Raw genomic sequence first — 25,517 nt, 5'->3', positions numbered from 1 at the left:
TTCTACTTCAATTACATTAACATTAAAATCGCTCTTCCCGCTATTAATTTAACAAACTGCTTTTAACTAAATTATTATGCAGTTAGAAGTGTTACAGAGAAGACTTAAAATAAAATACCTTCTTGTGTTCTTCAAATTCCAGCTTGCTCATCATCAAAGCTTTCTCAAGGTCTGCTTCAAACAAATTGGTGGTCAGCTGGAGAAACAATTAAAAAGTAACATAAAAGAGTACTATTACATGTGGGTAGTACTTTTTGCAAAAATATAGGTGTCATTTTGAAACAATTCACCAATATCTGGAATGCTGCATCATCAAAGTGGTTGCAAACTATGATATACCAAGCCCGCGATCCAAAGACAGGTACTGTAACACAAATAACCTCACATTTACGTAACATGAGTTCCAACTACAAATAGGGGGCAAAAGTACAAAAGGTGCAAATTGTTTTGATTCTAAAGAAACCCTTTGATTAGACTGTTTCATTCAAAAATGCTTAATAACTGGAGTGAATTTGAAGGAGGGGAAACGTTTGCTCTTCAACTGGGAGCGCGAGGCGAGATTAGATGTTACATCATCGAAAAATCCATAGAATAAGGACTCTACGCTGGGGCTAAAAAAGTGATGTGCACGGCTCTCCCCATCTTCACACCTCTCTGTCCAGATCCAAGAGATTTCTTGTGATAGTGATGGAGGAAACGGATCTGCAAGTGAGCAAAGTTAGGCAAGGGACAAAGGGGGGACTTCTTACCAATCTGCTAACTTCCCAGTGATGTGTGAAGAGATGCAAAAGTGGGAGGAGAGAGGCGTGGAAAAGGGCAAGTGTGAGTGATAAAGGACTACTCCTAATTCCAAGAAATATACGGATGCTATTTACTCACAAAAAGAAAGAAGACGTGTCAAAGCCAATAGTTCTGGCTCATACTGTTCTTCACAGCCGATGTCCATTGGCTTTACCAATGTGTGTGTGTATCCAAGGAAGCCACCTTGTGCACTTAAAAGCAACAGCACCCCAGCAGCAGGGAAACAGTCTGACTTGTGCATTCACTGCGTGTGCAGCATCTAGGTGGCAAGGAAGTGGCGCTGCCAGATGGGGTCATGGTGTGAGCAGCATCATGACGGCAACATAGACAAGCAGCTGACAATGATTAAAGCAGAGCTCCCAGGAGCACAGAAAGAAGAAATGGCCCAAGCACCATCCTGGCAGAAAACGTCAAGAGCCGCCTGGAATGCTCACGGTGTGAGCAACATCCCAGTAGCAGGTGAAGGGAGCCAACAAAAGATCGCTAAAGCATAGTTGCAAGGCAGCAGAAAAACAGAGACCCAGATCAGGAGAGACAAGTGTTATATTGTTTAATGTGCAACAGGTGACTACTTTTCAGTAAAACACTTAATAGAATACTTAGAAGGGCGTGCACAGAGGGTAGGTGGTCGCCTGCGGGGTTTCTGGAAATAAGCACCCATACCGTATAAATGTCCTTACTGCATACAATTTGTCCATGCTTCTGTATTATAACTATTTACAATGGAAACGTGGCCATATAGCCACTGTTGGATAACCTATCGTCAATAGAAACTTTGGCTATTCTCACAGATTTTTGGAACAGGCTTCGGCATTAAGCCTCAACCTACTTTCAAACATATCTCTGCAACTCAGAACAGGTGAGCTCAGCCTTTAATTTACTTAAAATGGAGCAATACTATAGTCCCAAACTTTTTTTTTTTTTAATCGGTTAATTGCATTTTAAGCAGGCACGTTACATTCCATACATGTACCAAGTCCCACAACACTCTTAGGTTTACATTAGGTACCACCATACTGCCCATTACATACAAAGATGACAGCTCTACAATGTGCATGCAGTATTAGGTCCTTCTGTATATAGGGCTGGTAAGTTGGCCATATCGGATTACATTTTTCCCTTCTTTTTTTAATTTATAAGTCAAACCATGTCATATATAAACTAAGTTTAATCACTTTCCATGTACCTATGCATCCTTCCACCCATCTGCCCCTATCGCCTTCCCTCTAAATCTCCCAGTTTATTAACTTTAAAAGTAACTTCCTCCTAGCTCCCTGCTGTTTGCTAGTTATGTTACTGTGTCAGGTGGTTGATATTTCACCCACTCCCTTCACCATTGAGTAATTTTACTGATGTCTTTCCGTTCTTCTTGTATTAGAATAATGTGTTTCCTCTTGGCCCATATGCTGACATCACATTTCCAGCTACGGAAGTCCATCTGCTTTCCAATACATGGCAAAGCACCTTTTGGATAGTATAAATACTAAGCCATTAAACCTATTACTAGCTCTACTTCCTTTAAGTTTAAAGAAAATCTCTAACAGGCACACTTCCTATATGCAGCGGAGTTCCCTATGAACCAGAGAAATCAGCGTTTGCACCATTTGTTTCAAGTAATGTCTCAGAGTCTCCTAAAAGGGCACCAGTTCTGAAAAGTCTGCATCTATGTTGACATAGCTCAGTCAACTCCGTATTATCTGTCTCTAGTACATGGTTCAATCGTCTACGGAAGTGGTGTGCAGATAATTAAATTGCAAGTATTGGAGTCTTGCTTTCTACAGAGTTTATGATTGTGTTCCTTCATCCTATCTCGTTCTTTGGCTCTACGGGAATTCTCAATGCGAAATTTCCATCTTATTTTGGTAGTTAACAGATTGATTTTAGTCATGTCTATAAGTGATTTGTAAAACCTGGAAATCCGGTTACTGCCATTTTCCATGGTGTACAACAGCAGCAGTGCTTCGTTGGAAGCGCCATACCTTCACAACTCCAGATCTTTCTCACTATGCTTCCAAGTTTACCATAGGCTAGGAATTGTGTCAGAGAAATTCACACTTCTTCCACCTTTTCCTCCAAAGTGAGCAGTTTCCCGGCCTTAAAACTGTTCCCTATCGCCCTAGTCTCCATTACTTGCACCCCAAACTTTAGTGCTTTGTAAATGGTGCACTATATAACTTTTAATATGAAAAATATTATTTGCCTCCGCAGCTTATGCCGTTTTCATTCTATGAACTCACTAACTTTATGCTGCTTATGACCATTGTGTCATCAGTGACGTAACTAAACATGTCATGAGTGATGCAATATATGAGGCAATAAGCAATACATGGAGGGCCCAAGTTACAGTTAGCTCAGTAAACTAAAACTGGCATATTCCAGCAGTTATTCTGGTCTTTAAACTTTAAGTTTTTACCTTATTTCAACATCCAACTATAATGTAACTTTTACTTTTGGTTTCTTCAGTGATTTTTCTTTTTTAAGCAGAATTTCAGACTTATGCCAAAACTAAAACAGGCAAGATATCGCTGACTCAATACACTTTTTTTATTTAGTGTAAGACAAATAGGTGTTGGATACTCCAAATGAGTCAAAAAATCAGCTACTCCGAAAAACACCAGCAGCAAGCATATCCTGCTGCGGAGAGAAGATAATATGCACAGAGATAATCAAGTTTTAGACTGCACAGTTAGAGCTAGGATACTCGTGCTCATAGCTAAAAGTAAGAAATATTAAGCCCAGGAGGACACTGCCCTAATTTATGTGCATCCATTCCCGCCCAATCTATGACAGTGCCTTATGGATTTACTGTCTGTCTCAAAATGGCAACTAAGTCCTTGCTCCAGGGTACCTCATCTGTCCTGAACTCTTATCAAGCAAAAGGGTTTACCTTCCATAAAATGGAATTAACCACTCTTCGCACTAACAATCCTTAACTACATTATTAGGACGCCATATTCAGATCTCCTCACCCACCTTCACCTGCAACATTATCATCCAACATTTAATCTCCAATTCTCCCTCAATACAACAGACCAAATGCATAGTTCTGAAAGATCTGCGTTGCTAACTCCTAAATGGCAGTCTGACACTAACATCCCACCATATGAGATGTTATTCGCTCCATGTCCTGTTCCCCAAAATTCAGGATAACCTACAAAAACCGATTCAGAGCCAGGAAAGAGGCCTTACCACCCTGTTCAAGAAATTCTCCACATTCTCTGTCTCCATCGCAAAGCCCTCCCCCTCAAGCCTCGTCCGCACTGCTGCAGTCAGACCAACATGCAATTCCCATTTGTTCAAAACAGCAGCCATCCAACGTTCAGTATGTTTATGTCCAGTAAGTTGGCCCAACCTTCCTCGTCTTAAATCACATTCTTTAGAAAACCCTAGTTCTACGGCAATACTCTCACTGTAAAATGCTGCTAGCAAGCACACTCAACATTTTTGCACTAATTAAAGTAGTATCACACTCAATACAATCAATGCCAAATGGATCCTTAACTTGCCCAATCCACACTCCTCAGATTCCTAGAATGGCAAAAGAGGACTGGCTGCCTGTTGGTCAAAAGCAAAACATGTTTGCCATTCCCTCCTCTAATTCCATACTTTAAGATAAAAAAATCACCCACACTTCGAAGAAAAATCATAGAAGATGCCAAAAACTCCAGGTAACACTTCCTCACATCGACCACTTTTGTAATTCATTAAATGATTTTGAGATAGCTTTGCATAGTTCTTCACCATGTATGAGTGTGACCTCACCTTGCAGCACCCACTTACTAAGTCCCTATCTAGGAGTCCAGGTCATTGGTGTCCAGTGGCCTGTTAAGGGCCCAACTGGTTCTTTAGATTTTAAGATGGGGACAGACAGAAAATATTTAGTCCGTTTCCGCTCACTCCCAATGGCAGTAGTCAAAAGTCCAGGTTCCTTGACCTTTGTTGCCCACCAGTCTCAGTAAAAAATTAATGGTGCTGGATCACCAACATGAGTCAGGGTCACAAAGAGCAGTTCCGAGTGTCACTGCTACCCAAAAGATTCAAGTCAAATGATGTTACAGAGGGCTGCCCTTTTAACCAGCACAAAGTCTTGAAATGTAAGGTCTAGAACAATGATTCAAATGATTCAAAATCTGAACTCAACTTGTCATGAAACCACACACTATGTCAGGGGTCGAGGAGGAAGATGGAGACCAACCAGGTTCTTATCACTCTGAGCAGAGGAAATGCAAGTAGAGGCGTTCGTGGGGCAGGCAGTGATGAAGAACGCAAACCCTTCTAAACTTAAGGTGATAGACCAGATTCTCATTGGCAGCTGGGTTGGGCCAGCCTACAAACCTCCGAGTGGTTTTTGTTCCTTGTGATGCCCTCACAACAGTCTTTCCAGTCACCGGGAGATTGTGTTGCCTTTCACGGAATTACTATTACTAAATTTATAGAGCACAAATGTAACATAAACAGGGCAACCTGGCTCTAAGGTCAAGAAAACAGAGTGGAAGGGATTACGCATTTGAAAGAGCCAGATGTGTCATTTAATGAGTAATTTCAGAGGTGTCATTTTAACATCTTGAGGAAGGACATTCTAATGTTTGTACTCATTGGTGTCAGAAGACTAAATATTTTTTTTTAAACCTAAAGAACACAACAAAGATGCTGAAGTACTAATGTAGGTGCTGAAAAGGCTCTGAACGTAGACACGGAAGCATGTGGTTTCTATAGAGCAGTAGTCCTTTTGAAGAGTGGCATGGAGATGTACACTACAACCCTTACCACATGAATTTGGTTTTTATGGCTAACCCTGATCTTACCCTACTAGGTGGTCTTTGAAAGAGCTAGGCAGAAAGGGATAACATCAGGGCAGCCCTAAACATAATGGGGGGGAGAGGGGGATGGACAACATGGGGGCGGAGTAGCAGCCTTTCAGTGGAGCTCCGCCATGAGTGGCCTTTAAAGCACCATTTAGACAGAAGCAGCTTGTCGCCTGCGGGGTGGCGGTGTGGGCACCCGCTCATCGTGCATCCCTGCAGATGTGCAACTTGTCCCAGAGAAACGAATTCCAGTGAAGATGGTGCCTAAGAATCGGAGGCAAAGGTCCGTGGCCACAGCTTAGGAGTGGCCTAACTGAGCTAGAGGCAGGTGGGTCGCTGAATGAAGTGGCAGAGTGCGGCTGAGACGGAACAACACATGCAGGCTGACAGGAGGCAGGAGCTACGGTGCAGAGAGAGGGGGCTGCGACGACAATGACATTGTAGCTTACTAGGAGGCCGTGACTGCTGGAGAGGCTCCAGAGACCCCGAACCTCATGACCGTGCGAGTCCTGACGTGGCCCTCGGAGGTGGAATATTGAGGCTGGGCAGCATCCCTTCCAAGTGAGTCGGGTGTGTGATGAAACACCTTGGGCTGCCCTCTCCCTCCTTTCCTCAATTGCATTCTTGTTTAACTAGGACAGCAGAATACATGCCTGTGTGCTAACTCCATAAATTCCCTAAAGCTTGTCAAACGTAGGTTTTCCTTTAACCACAACCTTGTAGGTAATGGATTCTACTTTCAAGTGAACTCTTCACCTCTCTGTCATCAGCAGAAGATTTTGGCCTGCACTGTTCTTTCACCAGATATAGCTGTGTGATGCTTTCTACTGCTGTCTGCTGTTTTGCCATGATTCCATATTTCACATTTCCTAGAACAGTCGACCAGCTTCGGGAGCGTGCTTGAGAGGCATGGAAACGCCTTGGCGCCTTCTCAGGTGTACGAGAGTGGGGGGAGGGGTAGAGTTCTGCTTGGATATCTTATGTTTTTACTTTGACTTACACGAAGATTTAGAATGACAATCTCTGTACCTAATTCCGAACGTTGACCAAACTTTGGACTTGGACCAGTCTAGCCACAGTCTTCCAAATGTATTAGCTTCGCCAAGAGGTCCTGAATGGTCTTCGAATTCATCACTGCACAGTTATTGCAGGCCTTACAGTTGTTGCCCGACCCCAGGCACACCTGATGTTGATCGGTCACACACATTCGTTTGTAACAGTCATTACAAGGTTTAAACCATGCTGTCTTAGGGGGTGACATTTTCCTAGCACACTTTGTAAAATTGAGGTAAACGAGTCTCAAAAGAGACAAGAGGCAGTTCCGGATCCGCTTCTGGTGGCACAGAAAGAAAATGGCGTTAGTGTGCGTAAGTCGCATCTATATTGGTTCCACACTTTATTCCTGCAGCAGAACAATGTCAGGGTAGAGTCTCACGATGCCACCTGATGGCAGGCAGGGGTACTGCTAAAATGTTTCCAAATCCAGCCTGACTGGGAAAATATTCAAGAGGTAAGGAATGCGCAGTTAGAAGATTCCATCACAAACTGCCTACACATCATCCAGACCTGAATGTCCAGCACCTACCTGAAGCTCAACCCAATGAAGAAAGAATTCCTGTTACTTGCCAAGAAGAACAAACAAAAAACATAAACTTGGATAAATGACATGATTCTTGATGGATTCAGACCCAACTTTTCCCAAAAGCCACATCACTTGGATTCACCATGGACACCAACCTCACCCTCAAGGAACTATTTGCCAAAAAAAACAAAGACAGGCTGATACCAGCTCTCTCTTGTAAAGAAAGTGAAACAGTTTCTTCCAGCGCAACATCAAAACTGCTGTTCAAACCCTTATACCTGGTTGGTGATAATGTCCTACTCTATGGCCTCCAAGATTGCACATGAGGAAAAGGGTCAAGACTGATTGTCATGTGGTTGGGTCCAAACTGTGGTGGCATAGTGAGCAAAAGAACAATGGATTAAACCCAAATCTGTGCCTGGGATGAGTGGTTGGAAAGTTTCAGCACTCCCTCCATCATCTTGCTGTGTTTGCTATGTTTGCCCTAAGAGGCCAAGGGTATGCTCAGACGTGGGTCTCTTGCTTGCTGTGCCATTGAATTCAAGCTAGCCAGGCTGATGAGGGGTAATACCCGAAACCGGTCCCAGAATGCTTGTACATGGTCCAGGGAGGACCTGGCCTGGCAGTTCAGGATGGACTGTTCCCATGAGGAACAGGGTCAAAACTGATTTGCATATGGCTGGTCCAAACTGGGGTGGCACAGTGACTAAAAGAACGATGGATTAAACCCTGATCTGTGACTGGGGGTGAGTGGTTGAAACGTTTCAGCACCCAATCCATCATCTACTTGTGTTTGCTATGTTTCCCTTGCTGAGCCACATCATGTTCAAAACCAGCTGAATCATTTACAAATCATGACCAGCACCCCTGCTTATCCTGCAGACAAGTTCACCGTATTTGGTCGTTTTCAGTGCATACACAGCCGAGATACCATCAGACTGCAGACTAAGAAGTGTAAAAAAGAAAAATCAAGGCTCCATTTATGTAGCCAGGATCACATCCATCAGGATCATCCCACCTCTGCTACAATTTAGGAAAGAGTTAATGACTCACCTCTTCAAAAACACTACATCACAATACACTAACGCTACACAACCAAGCTACCTCTCATCACTTAATGTCAGTCTTTGACCCTGTATAGTGCTGTGATGCCTTTTCACTAGGTTTCCGCAATAGAAATACCATATACACCCATGTACAGCTCAAACAATGAAAACATGGTTTCTTTAAAATCACCTGTTCATCTTTTTGCTGCCACTGTTGCCAATCGTCTTCATGAGGCTGTTTCTGCACCACATTGGGAAACACTTGCTCAGGCAGAGCACCTTGGATTCCTTGGGTTGATTTCGGAGGAATTTTTTTGAAAGCAAGGTTTCTAAGCTACAATACAGGAATAAGATGAAGGGGTCAAAAAAATAACAACTGTGATAACATGAAAGAAAATTAAATCACGGTTTCATATAACTGTATTAAAAACACAATAGTGATTTTTCAAAATTACAAATATGTGTGTAAAACTCAGAACTTAAGATGTGTTTCAGTAAAATCTTTTTTAGCGGACCATGAGGCAAACAGGAGTTACTGGGCCCAACCGTGGGAATGGAGGCCATTTACTGTTGATGTCCCAGGGTCGCCCTATTATTGGTTTGAGCAACTGCACCACGTACCCCTTCAGTCCTTGACTCTCTGTGGTTTGTGCAAGTCTAGCAGTCCAAGGCTTCTCGGGGTGGAGGTAGATGTAAGGAGGACAAAGGCTCCTAACTAAAAAGTTTGGCAACCTCAATAAATTAATGTTAAGACAAATACTCACTTTTATTCAAAAAAGCATTTATGCACACAAAGAAAGCAAAATATGGTACACACTAAATAATAACACATTCTTCTTATGAGGTCTGTATTCTACACTGTCTGTGCAGACACTAGCGTCTGGCTCTTCTAGCGATGGGCATGGGTTATTCCCTACTTAGGTGAGGCAATAACCAGGCTAGGCGCACTAGATAATACACGTCTTAGAAGTCCCACAATAGATATTAAAAGTCCAAAAGGTCCAATGCCTTCCGAGCTTCATTCAGATAGGATTCTCGCCCAAGATCTCTGTGACTCCATGTTTAGTCTTATCAGCTTCCGCTGGAGACAAAACAGAAGACCTTCAAGCCTCCAACAGTGTTTGGCAGAGGTCAGCTGCATCTGGTGCAAGTGATGAGTGGTAGTCTTGTAGCGGCCATCTTAGGATCCGGACCTCGACAGAGCTCCTCCGGAGTTATGGTATCTTTGGTCTGTGAAGAGAGACCTGGGTGGTACTTGAGGCGGCATCCCTCTTTGGGTGACAACATTGCATAAGGCGAAAGCCCTCTCTTAAACCGTCACGGGACTGCACTGGGCGATGGTTCTTAAATGTTATCAAGGCCCTCACCTGGTATATGGGAGTAGCTTTCCACGCACTCAAGGCGGCATCCTTCTCCGGGTCTTAACAGTGTAATCTTAAGGATTTTTGGGGCGACAGGCACGATAGCCATTGGGGCTCCCTGTTTGGAACAGCTTTGAATCGTTTTACAAATGTTCTGCTTTGCCTTTGACAAAGTTAGAGCTATTGGCATTGTTTATTTATGTGTTGGTTTTGAAAACAGATAAATAAATGGCATTGTCATTTACTTAATGTGCCACTGGTGAACGACCACACACACCCACCGTCAGGCTTTCGTGCTATTTAATGAACACCGGAAATGCAATTCATGGCCCGATAAGGCAAGTCTGCAACCTAAAGGAATTTAAACGATGAATAAAAATAATGTTATTAAATAAACACCTCCACTAACCACCAGTCAGTAGAAGCAATCAAAAACCTAGACTGATTAATGGGAGGATTTACATGATGCAAGCTACTCGATTATTTTTACAGCTTCTTTCTGAAACGTGCAAGTAAATGAGGGATGGACTGGTGTTATCTTTGTAGTATCTACACCCTTACTGTAACTTTGCATTGTGTTTGAATAGTCTTTATTTACCAGGTTTTGCCATGTGCAGTGCCTAGATGGAGCCTAAAGGCGCTCTTTTCAACGTATAGTGTGCCATGGAAGAGTACTTAATGAATTAATCAACCTACACAATGTGTCACCAAACCTAAAATAATTAAATGAAAACGGTCTGATAATCATGAACTACCTTCCAGTGAAGTGGGTGATATTCACACTAGGTGTAATGATGGTGGTTTACTAGACTTGTGCCCTGGACACAATTACACCATCAAGCAGCTCAAGGACAAAGATGCCGTCTGAGGGATGCCCTCGTGTTCAGATTCCAAGGGCGCAGCTGGCTTCCAGCAGCCATGAAGCATTCCTCACAGCTGAGCCCGTGCTATGGAATACCATTACCCTCTGGCTCTGCCTGGGATTTCAAACACCAGCTGGCTACTTTCATCTCTCTGGAAATGTTTGAGTGGCCTCACTGAGCCAAGTCGTGCGCATGCGCAGGGATCCGATCTGTGGCGTTCACTTCAAGACCTAAAGTTATCCTGGACTCAAAGTACTCATATAGCAGGTGTGATGGCAGAGGTGGAAGGTAAACAGAAGCTGGGCCATGGCAGTCGAATGAAGAGTCAGTAGTCAGGCCGGAAGTGGGATGGGGTGATGACCATAACTGCACACCCCAGGGTCTGCTCTGGGCAAGGTGGTACTGTGAATCTGCTGCATCAAGCTCCTCTGAGAGGTCACAGGTCAGCTTTCCGGATTATCAGGGGGAGAGTCCGACGGAACAGGCCATGAACAGGGACAAAAGGCTACAATATCCAACAACATGCTAGTGTTACCAGAAGTCTGCATGAAAAAGGTTAAAACTGTGCCTTAGCCAGAATCAAATGCCAGGTCTCCATGTCCGCTACTGTTTTATGGCAACCTTCACTCTCGACTCTCACTACGGTCTATCATGCTCTGGTGAATTCTGCGTTTATTTCAAACATGCCAGGTTAATTACCCAAAATCGCAGTGTGATTATTACACACAACCACAGTAGTCACGGTACCACTCCCTTCTAAGCGCTAGACTGCTCTTGTCTCTGCATCGGTCCCCCAGGTCCACACTATGGAATTTCAATGTCCTCCCCATCACTTCCGGCAACCAACATACCCGAGGCCTAAATGACACGAGACTCCCTGAGCGATGACATCAGCTAGGCAACGTCATTACATGGAAGTAATGTACAGCGATGACACAGTGCCTCATAATATACACAACCACAAAAAATTAGACCTAAAAAACACACAACGAAGTACTGGTAATCACCTCTCTGCTTACTTTATCACAGTCCCTCCTTAATTAGAACGAGATGTTTGATTTGGAGAACTTCCTGTGGTCCATTCAAAAGAGAGCACAGTTACTCATTCGAAGATCCCAGGCAGCAAAGAAAGCTCCTTCATGTCCGAAAAATGTTTACACAGTTGAACTCCATCAGCCGGAACTAGCATGTCCCAAACCGGAAAGAACGTTCACAGGCCCACACTGTCACGTTGATGGTTTCGCTTCCTGCTGCTGAATCTGGTACCTCTCACAGGCACCCAGGCATAAAGCCATGGCGAAGGGAAAAACAGCGCGAAAAAAAGGCTCTCCAAACAAGCAGTTCATCCCATAAGAATCCCAATGGACAGAGGAGCCGAGATCCTTTCCCCCAGAGCAGCTTCGGAGAATGATCCGGCACAACCGCGTCGAGGATGGAGCCTGCCTGCAGTCACCGCCCTCCCTCTGAGCCACGAGCCGAGCTATAGTGTGGCTGCCTCGGGCAGGAAGACAGCAAGGCTCCCATCACCCACGGCCCAATCACAAGCCGGCAGCCCCAGGATACTACGTTTCCGCTGATTCCATCCCCAAGCTGCCAAAAGGAAAGCCTTTGTTACTCTGGACAGCAGTCCCCACACGTCAGGAAAAAACACACTCAACCACTTTCCTCAGAAAACAACATTTCTACTGTCAGCCGCAGCTACTTTCTAAGAGGCTGGGTGGCTCGCCCCGTTTCGGGCTGAGAGGACTTTCCACGCTCTGATACACCCCTCCCTAGCTTTAAAAACAAAACACTTAACAAACATGCTGTGGGAAGGCCAGTAGGTCTGAGTTTAATGTACTAACGCACGGAAACCCAACGTTAACACGTTAAAAGCAGGCACTGTAGGCCCCCTTGCATTCACTACAGTCCTCTTTGCTTCCATCTGAAATTTAGCCCGGGTGGCAAGGGCGCGGTCATTAAAGCCCTTTTATCAACATTCGGATATAGACACTTACGAAGAACTATAATGAAGGGTACTGTGCAACCAGTGCCACATTCCACGAAGCAACAAAAGGAGGACTATAATAAAGGCAAGGGAGGCTTCAATGCAGATCACTTGTCTCTAAACAAGGGCTGCCAATAAATAACAAGCACTCGATTCTGCCCCACAACGGCGAAGGCACGGACAACGGGAGGGAGGGAGGGCGGGGGATAAAGAAGGCACAACAACGGCACAATAACTCCTTGTGGGCGTGTTTTTCGCCCTCTCCCCTTCCCATTGGCTGGAAGGTAAAATTCCAGCCAATGGGAAGAGGAGAGGGCGGGACTTAAAAAAAGACCCAGAACGCCCCCGAATCGCGTTTTCACGGGGAAAGCGTGATTGACAGCCAATCTCTTCCAATGGCTAGCCTCCATTTATGGAGCTAGCCAATGGAAGACAGAGGCGGGACCAAAGCCCCATATGTAGGACATAAGATTTCGCCCTGGGCCGAGCAACTGTACGCAGTTGCTACGGCCAGGGCGAAACCTAAAAAAATGTAATTATATTTAAACTTTCAAGAAGGGGGGGGGAATACAAAAACAGCTTTCCTGGGGCCTCAAAAATTCTTAGAATGACACTGGGTACTGGGAGAATGAGTAGAGGTAGGCAAAAAGAGGGAGCCTGTTTGAGATAAACCGCTAGATGTGAGAGAAGGAGAGAAAAAGGCGGGGGCCCTGGACAATTGCCAATTTTGCCTACGCCTTAAAACATTGCTGCTGCATAGAACGACGGCCATATCTTCACCACAGTGCTAAATTATGACGTCGGCCCTTAAGCTTCAATGCGACCCCCAACTGCCATTGGGGGCTGTAAGCAGAATCAGACAGCCCAATCAGTGTGGCAGTTTAATCTTCTCTGCCGCCCCCATTCCGACAGACCAAAATCTCACACACGGCTTCCAGGTATACGGTCACTCCCTCCAAGCGGCGGCCTTCTCTTAACTGGCTCTGCGGATCTTGGGTCAGGAAGAAGCTGGTGCTCGTGGCTGAGTGGTCTTGATTCTCCTGGGTGATGTCTCCTCACCCAGCATAGAAGCCTGGGTTGTGCTGGGCTCCTCCATGCTGATGTACAGGTTCAGTTTGACAATTAGGGAGTTGATAGCGCCCCTTTTATAATTATTTTCCAGACACAAATGTTGATTAGTGCCCCGAGCCTGATTTAGATGCACTTGTAATACGGCGGACAGGATACCAGTCCTGTTTATGACGGAGTAACCGGTATTCCAAACTCTAAATCAGGGGAGCTGTCTTTAAAGTTTGTTTTCTAGGGGTTGCCCACTTTGAATTCTCCATTCCTTCATCCTGTTCTTCTCAGAGAGCAGTCTATCACAGCAAGAGTGTCTCCTAATCTCATACCCCCAAACACAGGCCATGAGAGTGACTACAGCCTCACATCTGGGTATCAGCCTTAGTGATATATGTATCAAAGGGTTACAATGGCCCCTAAGCCCTACTTTTTATAAAACCCTTATCAGCCCCATCCCATTTCTGAAATGTGTCCAGGACCCTTTGAACAGAGACCACTTTTCTTTAGAATCAAGGAACCCTTTTAATGAGTACTGAAGAGCATGGCTCGTTCTTTCTCCAGTATGTGCGGCTCTTACTTTGTACAGCAGGTGTTGGCCAGCCATCTCTCAGGAATTCAGCAATCCACAAATCTGTTAGGGAGCTCCTCTACGTCTCTGGACACATCCCAGATGTAATTTTTGCACATCCAGAACTAGTTACCTTTCAAACAATTACTCCAGTCACATGGTTAGACCACTATTTGTTAGCTTTCGAACATAAAACACCACAAAGCAACACACCTAAAAACCACCTTACATACATTCACCTATCGATCGTGGAACAAACTCAATTTTGAATACTTGGAAACACAAGTAAGAAAACAAGTTACTTACCTGTAACTTCAGTTATCCAGTATTGGTATCTTTCATAGATTCACATGCCTGAATCATTCCCCGTCGCCGAGGCGGGAGTCCCACGGTATATAAAAAAGCAGTGCTAAAAGTAAATTATAGTAGTAGGCCCTAAATACAGGCCTGAGGCCTAGATTGTAGTAGCCTATCTACCTCATTATGCTGAAAAGACCCACGTCTTTGTCACAGCCAATCAGCTGTCAGCACCCTCTAGAACCCTCTCGGCAGAGCCAGTTCTCCTCAGATTTTCGTTAGCACAAGTGGGGAAAAAGTATCCCAATTCTAGAGAACTGACTCTCCGGGGAGGAGGGTGGGTGCATGTGAATCTATGAAAGATACCAATACTGGATAACTGAAGTTCCAGGTAAGTAACTTGTTTTCTTATCCAGTATTGGGGTATCTTTCATAGATTCACATGCCTGAATCAGAATAGCAAGCAGTAACCAAGTGATAGTCGGTTGCGGATGGTGGGAGACTGGTGATGGTTTAATGGGGCTGTTTCAGTACAAATCTATTTACAAATGTTCTACATATTATTGTCATAGACAAAGAGTAACAAAAGTTTAAACAAGCATTTACAATGCAACGGTTTCGCCTTTGTAAAAGTTAGAGCTATGTTAATATTGTGCTGTTAAGACCTGGTATATGGTCACCAGGCACTCTTCACACTGCATGAGAACAAAACTACACTAAACAGTAACCCGATTGGCCCCGACGTAATGACACCATCAGTGCTGATACAGCGACCTCCCGCTGTGCCATCCAATCAGTGGTGTCCTGCTACCAGTCTGTCCGTCTTTGGGACCCTGGCACAGAACCTTAACGAACAAATGCGTTTCACATTTATTCTAATTAATGCAGGAAATGACGCACGCGGTGTAGACAGGTCAGCAAGTGTGAACACTGCTAGAGGACTCGACAGACACGCAATGTATTTGTGAAGGACCAGCAAAAGCGCACAGACAAAAATATCATCATAGTAAAACAAATATATTTTATTTTAAGAACCGAACACTAATATTGCAAAATACAAATGACTGCTTATTCGGCTTTGACAAATAATAAAAAAGCCTCATGTTTCACGTAGCTATTAATGTGCATAAAGCGTGTTTCCTTGCGATGTGCTCTAAAGACATTTAAACAATCTACGTTTAACAGGGCTAGTTAGCCGTCTTCTAAAAAGATTTAAAAACTGATATTTTGATCTTCTTTGACAACCAGAAAAAAAAAACGTTGTTTCGTTTTATTTTTACATTTACATTGAAACTCATCTATACCTGTTGCTTTCTTTGCGCATTAATTATTCCGATGTTTTTTAAGGAGCTCACGGTTAGGGCTGCTAGACTTACCGACGATGCTGCGAAAGTACTCCTCCTCTCTTCCCTTGACACCCCCTTTCTCTGAGTTTCCCAAGATTCCAGTCGCCAGGGGCTATTCAGGAGCAGCCGTCCACTTTCGACAATGTACAGGGCTATGACCGGAGGTGGGGGTACGCCGCTGCCTCTAGCTGGCATTCATGAGGAACGGGGCTCGCATTCTCAGGAGCGGCACCTGAGAGGCGACAGGACTTCCGCAAGGCCGCCCGAGCCTCCGCGCACTGGGCTTGGCAAACACCACAAGCAAGCAGCCTGGCCTTTAACCCGGTGACGAACCATCCCACACAGTGTAAACACGGCCTGAAACGTTCATTACCTCATGTATTTTTGGCTGCTCACAATTTTTACTACCTCATGTATTTTGTTTGCTCACAATTGTCACTATTACCTTTACTACCTCATGTATTTTTGGTTGCTCACAATTTTGACTACCTCATGTATTTTATTTGCTCACAAATGTCACTATTACCTTATGTAACGTAATGTATGCTTTTGTAATCTGTTCTTCTGTAATGTTTCTCATTATGTTTCAATTTTGTTCCTTTTGTGAAGCGCTCTGACACCTTCGGGTAAAGTACGCGCTATATAAAAATGCATAAATAAATAAATAAATAAATGCCCAGCGAAGCTTAATAAATAGAAAAAAAAGTTTCACAGGACCTTTAGCACTGACTGTTGCATGGAAATAAAATGTAACCCAGCATAAAATGAATAACGTCACCGCATTCATGTCTGTTCTAATCACCGACCGCATCTGGCACCGGGCGCTGAGGGCCCTGATGAAGAGAAAGATGCAGTCCCCAGCGGGGCCGGCGGAGCCAAGCCCGGCCGGACACCAGCAGGGAGTCTGAGGTAAGATGCGGGAGGGGGGGGGGGCGGAGCAGAGCCCAGCCGCGACGGCAGCAGCAGCGGGAGAGTCACCAGCTCACTTCAGACCCCGGCTCGCTTCAAGCCCCAAGCCCCAGCCAAACAGCGTTTCCCCTTTGAAGAGGATTTTTAAATCTATCGGAGCCTACGAGCCCAAAGATGCCTCGTTCAAGTTCAGGACGGCATGCAGAAAAATACTTTTTCAAATATATATTTTAAACCTGCGGTAAATATTGTTAAACCACTTACACTCTCATTCTGAGTTCGTATTGGGAGCACGTAAAATCACATGCAATTTTACCTTTAGAGTGCAGTACATCTGCCCCACTACAATGGTTTGGTGAATTACCATGGGGACAGAGTGTTCCAGTTTTAAGACCACATGTAATTAACATACATTTACCACCTGATATAAGATGGTGAATGTATGCGCAGGCCTTTAGGTCGGTTGGTAGTGGTGAATGGGGGGGGAGAGAATATGGGAGGGAGGAGAAAGGTATGTTCTGGCAGCTCTGAGCCATCAGAAAAATAGGGGAAAGGAGGTGTGGCTGCTTCTTCAAACAAAGCCTCATGTGATGTTACTGTGTGGAACGACCACACAGTACATTTGTGCCTCGTTCTCCCATACCCATGTGTAAAAACTGTTCCAGTTGGAATTAGGTGGAGAAAACACTCCATGAGTGAATTCCGCTCTACCTGACTTGTAGCTAGTTGTAATGAGGGCTTAAATGTTAGGATAAGAAACACATTTTAAATATTCAGCAATATTGTGCCCGTGTCTTATCCATTGCCAAAAAGGTTCATTAATCCAAGTGCAGTGGTACAAAGTCACGAGAGAGCCTTGGAACTTCCAAGCTAGCTAGAGGCAGCAAAATCTGTTCTCCGCAGCAACAACAAGTCAGGTCCCGGGCCGTGCTGTGATTGGCTGACGTCACGGGGGTGTCCCGGGCCGGCAGCCAATCACAGCGCGGCCTGGGAATGACGTCACGGGGGTGTAATGGCATGGCAGAACTGGATTGCTGAGGCTATCTGTAGGAGAGTAGGGTCTGCTATCCTATGGTCACCCCAAATTTTTGCTTTTTGCTTCACTGGTTTTCGACTACTGAGGCTGTGGGCCTGCTGATCAGACCCCCAGCCTGCTGTTCTCTCACTAAATTAATGATACATTTGCTATAGGCACATACCACAATTGGAAATGGACTCCTTGTCAGCCCCTGTATAATGCACTATAGGTGCCCAGGGCATAGGGGCCACCAAGGCCTACCGGGGGCTGCAGCATATCTTTTGCCACCCCTGGCTGGTTCTTAAATTGACACAACTGGCTGATCACTCAGCTGGTGTAAGGTGGTGTAATCACCCCTTACTTAGATATAGTATACCTATATCTAAACCTATATCTGGACACATATTAACCTGTGAGCCACTCCTATGGAAGTCCTCATCAATCCTGGAGGCAGAGTGCGTGGTTTAATGTGAGATGGAGCTCTAGCATGAGCTGAGCCTGTCTGCAGCTTTCGGGAACAAATCCCTAAGCTGTTTCAGGATAATGCCATACCATATACTATTAAGTGCATTATAATCCTCGCGGTTATATAGCAACTTTGGTTTGGCTTTATCAAAACATGTCGTGTAAGGTGTCATATGATTTGGAATACTATCCCCTCGCCAGTTCTGGCGACGGGGATAGCATTCCACCCCTCTAGAGGGGTAAGACATGTTACTTTACTTAAATGCGGTTAATTTCTAAAAAGACCTTGGATCCACAAAATGGATGCCTCTGCCACAGACACAAGTCTGACCCCCTGAAGCTGACCGAAACTCAGCCAAATGGGGCCTGGACAAAGGGTTTCCTGTCGCAGGGAGGTGCTACACCCCCTCAGACAGGAGATAGTGGATTGTAGCGGGGAGGTTTGAAAGAAACCAGACACTGCCTGGGGAGCACAAGGCTGCCCCTTGCATAATCCGGCCAAACCGGTTCTGGGGCACTCCAGCCCTCGTGCCAGGGCGGCCTGGATCAAAGGAAAGGGGTGTATCCACCCCCTTCCTGGGTCCCACCCATAGGAGGGGACCTAGCAGGTAATCCAGCCCCCCAGATTAGAATAAGAGTGGGAGCAGTGCCAATGCACTTCAGATTATCCTGATGAAACATAAGAAACGAAACTCTGGACCCTTCGACATCCTACTCGACGTAGAAGCCCGAAGAATCTCCCTTGTGGTCAAGGAGTGACCACCCTGTGCAAACAGGCACCATCCAGCCATCGACGTCTGCTTTGTCGCAGTTCCCGCCGGAACTCGAGCGACAGAGATCGACGAGATCAAGCTTGCCTGCCTTCCAACAGCCCGATCCACAGTCCCTGCAGAGCTGAGACCCGTGGAGGCGACCGGAAGCGTGGGGCACGCCATCTTGGAAAGACCACGAGACGCTGACCGTGCAGCCCACGAGTGACCCTCGAAGCTGTACACCGGGGTTTGAGAAGCCCCAACCCTGAGCCACACTTGCACCGAAGTTCAGCCCTCCACACTCGACGAGTGCTGCGTGGGGCCCTTCTGCTTCTTTTGGCTCAACGCGTTGGCCCGGTCACTTGCCAGCCGGCTTGGGGCCCCTGTGTCGACGAAATTTGAAATTCGACCTGCGATTCTGGTTGCTCCAGATTTGCACCAGCTCCCCTGAAAAGGAGCCCCCACTCTGACCCTCCTGGTTCGAGTGAGAAGCAATCTCCCGGTTCCGCGTGGATTGCTTTTGCCAAGTGTTGTTTGCTCCAATCTTGAAGCCGACAGCGCCGACGGCGAGAGCCTGCGTGGGACAGACCGTGACCTGCTCCTGGACGTCGTAGATGCCCCAGAGCCCACGTGACAGCGGAGAGAAGCTCCTCGACGACCACCTGATTGCACCCGACATTGCCTGGTTCCGTCCTGGTTCCACCCTGGTCACTGCTGAGTGACCCAGACTCTGTCCCCTCTGCTTTCAGGTACTTTTCGACTTGAGTCCACCCTTGGACTCCACCGGACACTTCTCTTTCACCCCGCCTGCAGCCCTTTCAGCTTCAAGCACCAAGAGCCTGCGTGACGAAACCCGACTCAACTTCGACCCTGTGCACCCGCTTCCTGTGGGTGAGGTAACTTTGCTCCGCCGGTGTTCCCACACTGGTACACATCTCTAGGGTCTGTGTCTTAAGTTTTGTTCCTCTAGGTTCAGCGGAAGTGTCCTTAAACTTTAACTTTACAACTTTTACGCACCATTGGTTAACATTGGTGCATGCGTGCGCTTTCCGCACTGCCCCCGAATCCCGTGGGCCTCTCCCGACTTCAGCATTGCTTGTCCTGACTGCTCCCAGCGATTCCCTAGGCCCTAGGCCTAACCACTGTTCGATTGGTAGCTCTTATACCACTTGTTTAGTATATGGTTTGAGTGGCCCCCCGCCCTCATCCATAATTGTGCAACTTTGTATGTTTAAACTGTGCTTTTGATTTAACGCTTGTGCCCCTTTATTCATAAAGAATACTGGGGATTGTTTTTAGTAATAAATACATATATTTTTATAATATATACTTGTGTGGTGTCCTTTCATTTGATATTACAGGATTGTATGTGGTAAAACAGCTCGCTTAACACGACCTCTTAAGTTAAGCCTTTAGGCTGCTTAGTCCATGCTACCCCTAGGATAGCTTGTCTAATAAGGTTGACTTACAACCAGACACCATAAGGGATTGTTTGGTCTGATAACCGGTGGTTCCAGAATTGGAAACATCACCTATCAGGCCAACTTCTCACACTATCCATCAGGAGATCGTAGCCTTGTTAACAGCTGTTCCCAACGTGGTCTGTCCATAAGCTACAAACAGTTGATCAGATTTTCTGAAGTTCTTTGTCCTCTGTAAGTAGAATTTCAGATATCTTTTGATATCTAAGGAATGCAGTGTCTTTTCTGCCAGCGTAGTCTGGTTTGGAAAGAAGACTTTCAGTTTAACTGGTTCATTTAAATGGAACTGAGAAGGTACCTTAGGTATAAATGAAGGGTTCGTTCGGAGAGTAACGCAATCCTGTGAAAAATGTAGGCAGGGCTCTTTTACGGTGAACGCTTGTATCTCACTCACTCTTCTAGCTGATGTCAAGGCTAGGAGTAAGGCAACTTTCCACGTAAGGTACTTGATTTCATACTTATGTATAGGCTCGAATGGGTGCTTCATAAGTTGTGAAAGAACTGTATTGAGTTCCCACTCCGGTGGGGGATGTCTAATTGGAGGATACGCTCGGAAGAGTCCTCTCATGAACTGTTTAATTAGGGATGACGAACATAGTGAAGGAATGTTGGACATTTTCCTGAATCTGGACAGGGCCGCCAGGTGAACCTTTATTGATGAAAAGGAAAGGCCAGAGCGAGCCAAGTGTAGTAGGTAAGGAAGAACTTCTGCTGGTGAGTTAATCAGGTGGACATTGTTGGATGCACACCAGGAACAGAACCTTTTCCATTTCAGCCGGTAAGTTTTCACAGTACTTGGAGCTTGAGATCTCCTTAAAATATCTCTGCAGTCTTGCGGAATTTGAAGGTGGTCAAACTCTAGGAAATCAGGAGCCATGCGTGCAATTTTAGAGATTGAGGATCTGGGTGAAGAACCTGCCCCTCGTTCCGTGACAGTGGTGTTGGAGATGGAAAGAGGCGAATTGGCTGATCCTGAGACAACAACATGAGCTCTTGAAACCGATATTGGCGTGGCCATCTTGGTGCAATTAGTATCAAGCGGCAACTCTCGCACTTCATCTTGTGCAATACCCTCGGTATCAACGGAATCGGGGGAAAAGCGTAAGCAAAAATCCCTGACCATCACATGGACAGGGCATTCCCCCTTGACCCCTGTTGAGGGAATCTGCTGGCGTAAAACCGGCATTTTTTGTTCTGTTGTGTTGCGAACAAATCCAACTGTGGTTTGCCACAAATCTGAAAGTCTAGGTGCAAGTGAGCTTGATCTAACTCCCACTCGTGGCAATCTGACAGGGATCTGCTGAGCTTGTCCGCCAGTGTATTCTGGAGGATTTTGACATGTTCCGCTCTGAGAGTTATGTTGTGGAGTGTAACCCAGTCCCATAACTCTTGAGCTTCGTGCGACAGCGTCATAGATCTTGTTCCTCCTTGTTTGTTCACGTAGAACATGCTGGTGGTATTGTCCGTCCGTACCAACACTGACGATCCCGCTATTCTGGGGAGAAAGGCTTGCAAAGAGAGGAAGATGGCCCTCAACTCTAGACTGTTGATGTGCTTCTGTCTGTAATCTTGAGTCCACCTGCCCTGGACTTGCAGATCTTGGAGATGGCCTCCCCATCCCTCCATGGATGCATCTGTTGTAAGTATGAAGTCTGGAGGAGTCTGTATGAATGAAAGTCCCTGCTTTAGATTGTGCAACTGTGACCACCACCGCAGAGCATTTACCATGCGCGGCGTGACCTTGATAATGTCCTCGAAGGAACCTGTTGCCTGCTTCCATTGATGATGCAGCTCTTCCTGCAGAGGTCGCATCTTGAGGCGTGCCAATGGGATGAGATTTATGGCTGACGAACACATTCCCAGAAGGGAAGCAAATAGTCGGACCGAAAGTGACCTTTTTGAGATTTGAATTGCCAATTGTTGCAAGTGGAGTTGTCTCTCCTGTGATAGGAACACTTTGCATTGTATTGTGTCCAGGCGTGCCCCTAAAAAGGGTAGGACTTGTCTTGGTTGCAGTTGGGATTTGTTTAGATTTATAGTCAGACCCAGAGAAGCAAAGAGAGCACGACAGCTTGTCATGGTGTCCTGTACACTTTTTGTTGAAGGGCCCTTGAGTAACCAATCGTCCAGGTACGGGAACACTTGGATTCCCCAAGAACGTAGAGTTGCTGCTACCGGGGCCAGGCACTTTGTGAATATTCTTGGTGCCGACTTGAGGCCGAAGGGTAGTACTTTGAATTGATAATGGGCGGCAGCCACATTGAATCTGAGATATTTGCGGTGTTTGGGATGGATGGGGATGTGGAAGCATGCGTCCTCCATGTCTAAGGAAGCTAAAAAATCACCTTCGTTCAGGCAGTTTAGGATTTCTGAAAGAGTGACCATGCGAAAGCCGTGCTTCTTGAGGAATTTGTTGAGGCTGCGTAGATCTAAAATTGGCCGCCATTCTCCCGACTTCTTTTTTATAAGGAAGAATCGGGAGTAGAACCCTTGTCCTCTTTGTTGAAACTGGACTTTTTCTATGGCATTCTTGAGGAGCATTGTTTGAACCTCCTTGAACAATAAGTGAACACGAGGGGGAGGGGGTCCCTTAGGCGGAACAGTTGGCGGTTTGTTAACGAATTCCAGGGTGTGACCATGTTGTACCAAATCTAACACCCATTGATCGGTGGTAATCTTTTGCCACTGTTGATGGAACACAGATATCTTCGCACCCACGGGAAGGGATAAGGATGCGGATGGCGCCCCGGTTGAACTCACTTGTTCTTGCGAGTATCTCGCCCTTAATTGTTGGAGCGTCTGCGGCCCCCTTGGCGAGAGAAACCCGCTGTGTTCGATTGACGGTAAGATGAATTATAATCTTGACGGTAGTGGGATTGGTACTGTCTGCCCTGCTGATGGTAACCTCCTCTAGAAGAGTAGCCACGTCCTCTAGCGCCTCTGTAAGAACCTTGTTTAAATTGCAGGGAACCGAGTGATCTAGCAGTATCTGTGTCCGTCTTGATCGTTTGTAGGGCATCGTCAATGTGTTTGCCAAATAGAGACTCGCCGTCATAGGCCATATCTAGTACCTTTAATTGAACCTCTGGTCTGAAGGTGGTGGCTTTTAGCCAACCTTGACGACGGAGTACAGCCGCTCCAGCCAATTGCCTGAAATTTGTTTTGGCAATATCCAAGGCACCGTCGATAGTTTCTGAGGCTGCGCGTTCTCTCTCTGTCAAGATCTTAGGGCTTCTGCTCTGTGGTCTTCAGGTATTAAGTCAATGAAAGGTGACATGTCCGACCACATTTGGCGATCATAGCGCTCTATGATCGCCAGCAAATTAGCTGCTCGGATAGAAGCTGCCGCCATGGTTGAGAATTTCTTCCCAATAAGGTCAAGTCGACGCCCTTCCTTATCCGGGGGAGTAATGATGGGCGTAGCTGGATTTTTTGAGCGGTGCTGCGCCGCCTGAGAAATAACAGAGTCTGGTCTCGGGTGACCCACTAGGCAAGATGGACTGTCCGATGGAGCTCGGTACTTCTTATCGATCCTTGGCAGTACTGCCGGCACGGAAGCAGGATTCTGAATGATCTTAATGCCTTCCTTCCAGATGTAATAAATCATTGGAATTGCTCTAGAAATCTTTCTAACGTCCTCTTTAAAGCCATGCAGGAAACAATCAGTTTTTTCCACAGTGACCGGAAGTTTAAATCTTTTTGAAGGCCTTTGTATGAGATTGTGGAATCCACCTATGTCCTCTGGTGGAGAGTCGGATGGTTGCAGAGTTGGCAATGGAATAATATATGAATCCCACGGATCAGCAGGGGGATTCTCTGGAAGCTCTCCTTCCTGGACTTCGTCGTACGAGGACGTATCAGGGGTACGTGGAGGTGGTGCAGGCTGGTCTATGATTGGAGACCTGGGCGCTGAAGGTTGAGGCTGAGGTACTGGGTCTGTTCCTGCTGCAGAAACCGGTGGTGGGATGACCTGTTGCGGTGGAAAACGGTGTCTACAGTCAGCTAACATGGCTTGCAGGTCTTGAATGAGGGTAGGAGGTATGTGACTTGTTTCTGCTGCCTTTGGATAACTTGCATGATGAGGAACCATAATGTCCTCTTGATAGTAGTGTGCAACGTAATCCTCCTCATCGTCATCTTGACATTTTATAACTAAGTCAGAAGGATGGCCGGCTACTCCAAAGGCTCCCACATTGTCATCATCCTCATAGTCTCCTTCCTCGTCCGGATCATAAGTATCGAGGAGGTGAGAAGGTGTAAGTGGCGAAATATAGGAGTACTCCTGTCTCTGGAAAGAGCGAAGTTGGAAGCTCTTGGAGGTAATAGGAGTTGAAAATGTCTGCATTGCTGGCATGATGCCGTGGAAATCGTTGCCAATGCTGTGGATGGTACTGGACTCTTCTTTTTCGTCGTCGACGGCGTCGTCGACGGAGGCATCGTCGACGGACTCGAGGTCGACGGAGGCATCGTCGACATCAACGGAGGACTCGACGGAGGCATCGTCGACAGAGGCATCGTCAACGGGCTCGTCGTCGACGGAGGGCTTGACGTCGACGGGACCGTCATCGACGGGGCGTCGTCGCCAGGATCGTTGTAGACAGGGTCATCGTCGACGGCTTGATTTCTTCGTCGACAGGGCAGTCGTCGACGACAGAGGATGATTTTGTCGACGACGAAGCTGCCATCGACTGTGTTTTCTTCGATGAATGCTTCAACGACGAGGTTCTCGTTGACGACTCGTCGACGATGGTCTTTTTTGTGACGATAGCAATCCTAGTTGACAGGATTGGAGAGGTAATCACAGTAGTAGATATAGTAGCCGTCGACGAAGGAACTGAAGATGTAATTGTAGTGAAAGCTGAAGAGACAGAGCAAGTCTTACTCACTGTTTTATGCTTCTTAGGATCCTTAAGGATAGAAGGTCCTGAAGATGCTGGAGGAGACCTTTGAGTAGAGCCAGGAGTGGAGTGGGAGGTTTTAGAATGTTTTCTCCCCTCACTTGATGTTCTTTCCTGAGATCTCGCTCTTTTACTTGATGTTGAAGCTCCATCATCATCATCCTTAGAAGATTTGAGCCATAACAAGACTCTAGCCTCCCTATCCCTCAAGGTTTTAGAAGGGAAGGTATGGCAAATCTTACAATTTTGGGCCTCATGAGAAGGATAGAGGCAATA

At 46.0% G+C, this 25,517-nt stretch overlaps 1 protein-coding gene across 3 annotated transcripts in view; it reads right to left on the bottom strand.

The window, feature by feature from the left end:
- Positions 1–25,517, bottom strand: part of GKAP1 (G kinase anchoring protein 1) — a 664,789-nt gene that overhangs the window by 530,746 nt on the left and 108,526 nt on the right. For all 3 annotated transcript variants that reach the window (XM_078675829.1, XM_078675827.1, XM_078675828.1), the window contains exons 3-4: positions 8,425–8,568; positions 119–196 (exon numbers count right to left, since the gene is read on the bottom strand). In XM_078675829.1, coding sequence (XP_078531955.1) covers positions 119–196; positions 8,425–8,568 — 222 coding nt within the window. The remainder of the gene's footprint in view (positions 1–118; positions 197–8,424; positions 8,569–25,517) is intronic.

Source organism: Lissotriton helveticus, chromosome 2_1 (assembly GCF_964261635.1).
Source record: "Lissotriton helveticus chromosome 2_1, aLisHel1.1, whole genome shotgun sequence".
NCBI classification, from domain to species: Eukaryota; Metazoa; Chordata; class Amphibia; order Caudata; family Salamandridae; genus Lissotriton; species Lissotriton helveticus.
This window is presented reverse-complemented; position numbering and strand designations above follow the sequence as displayed.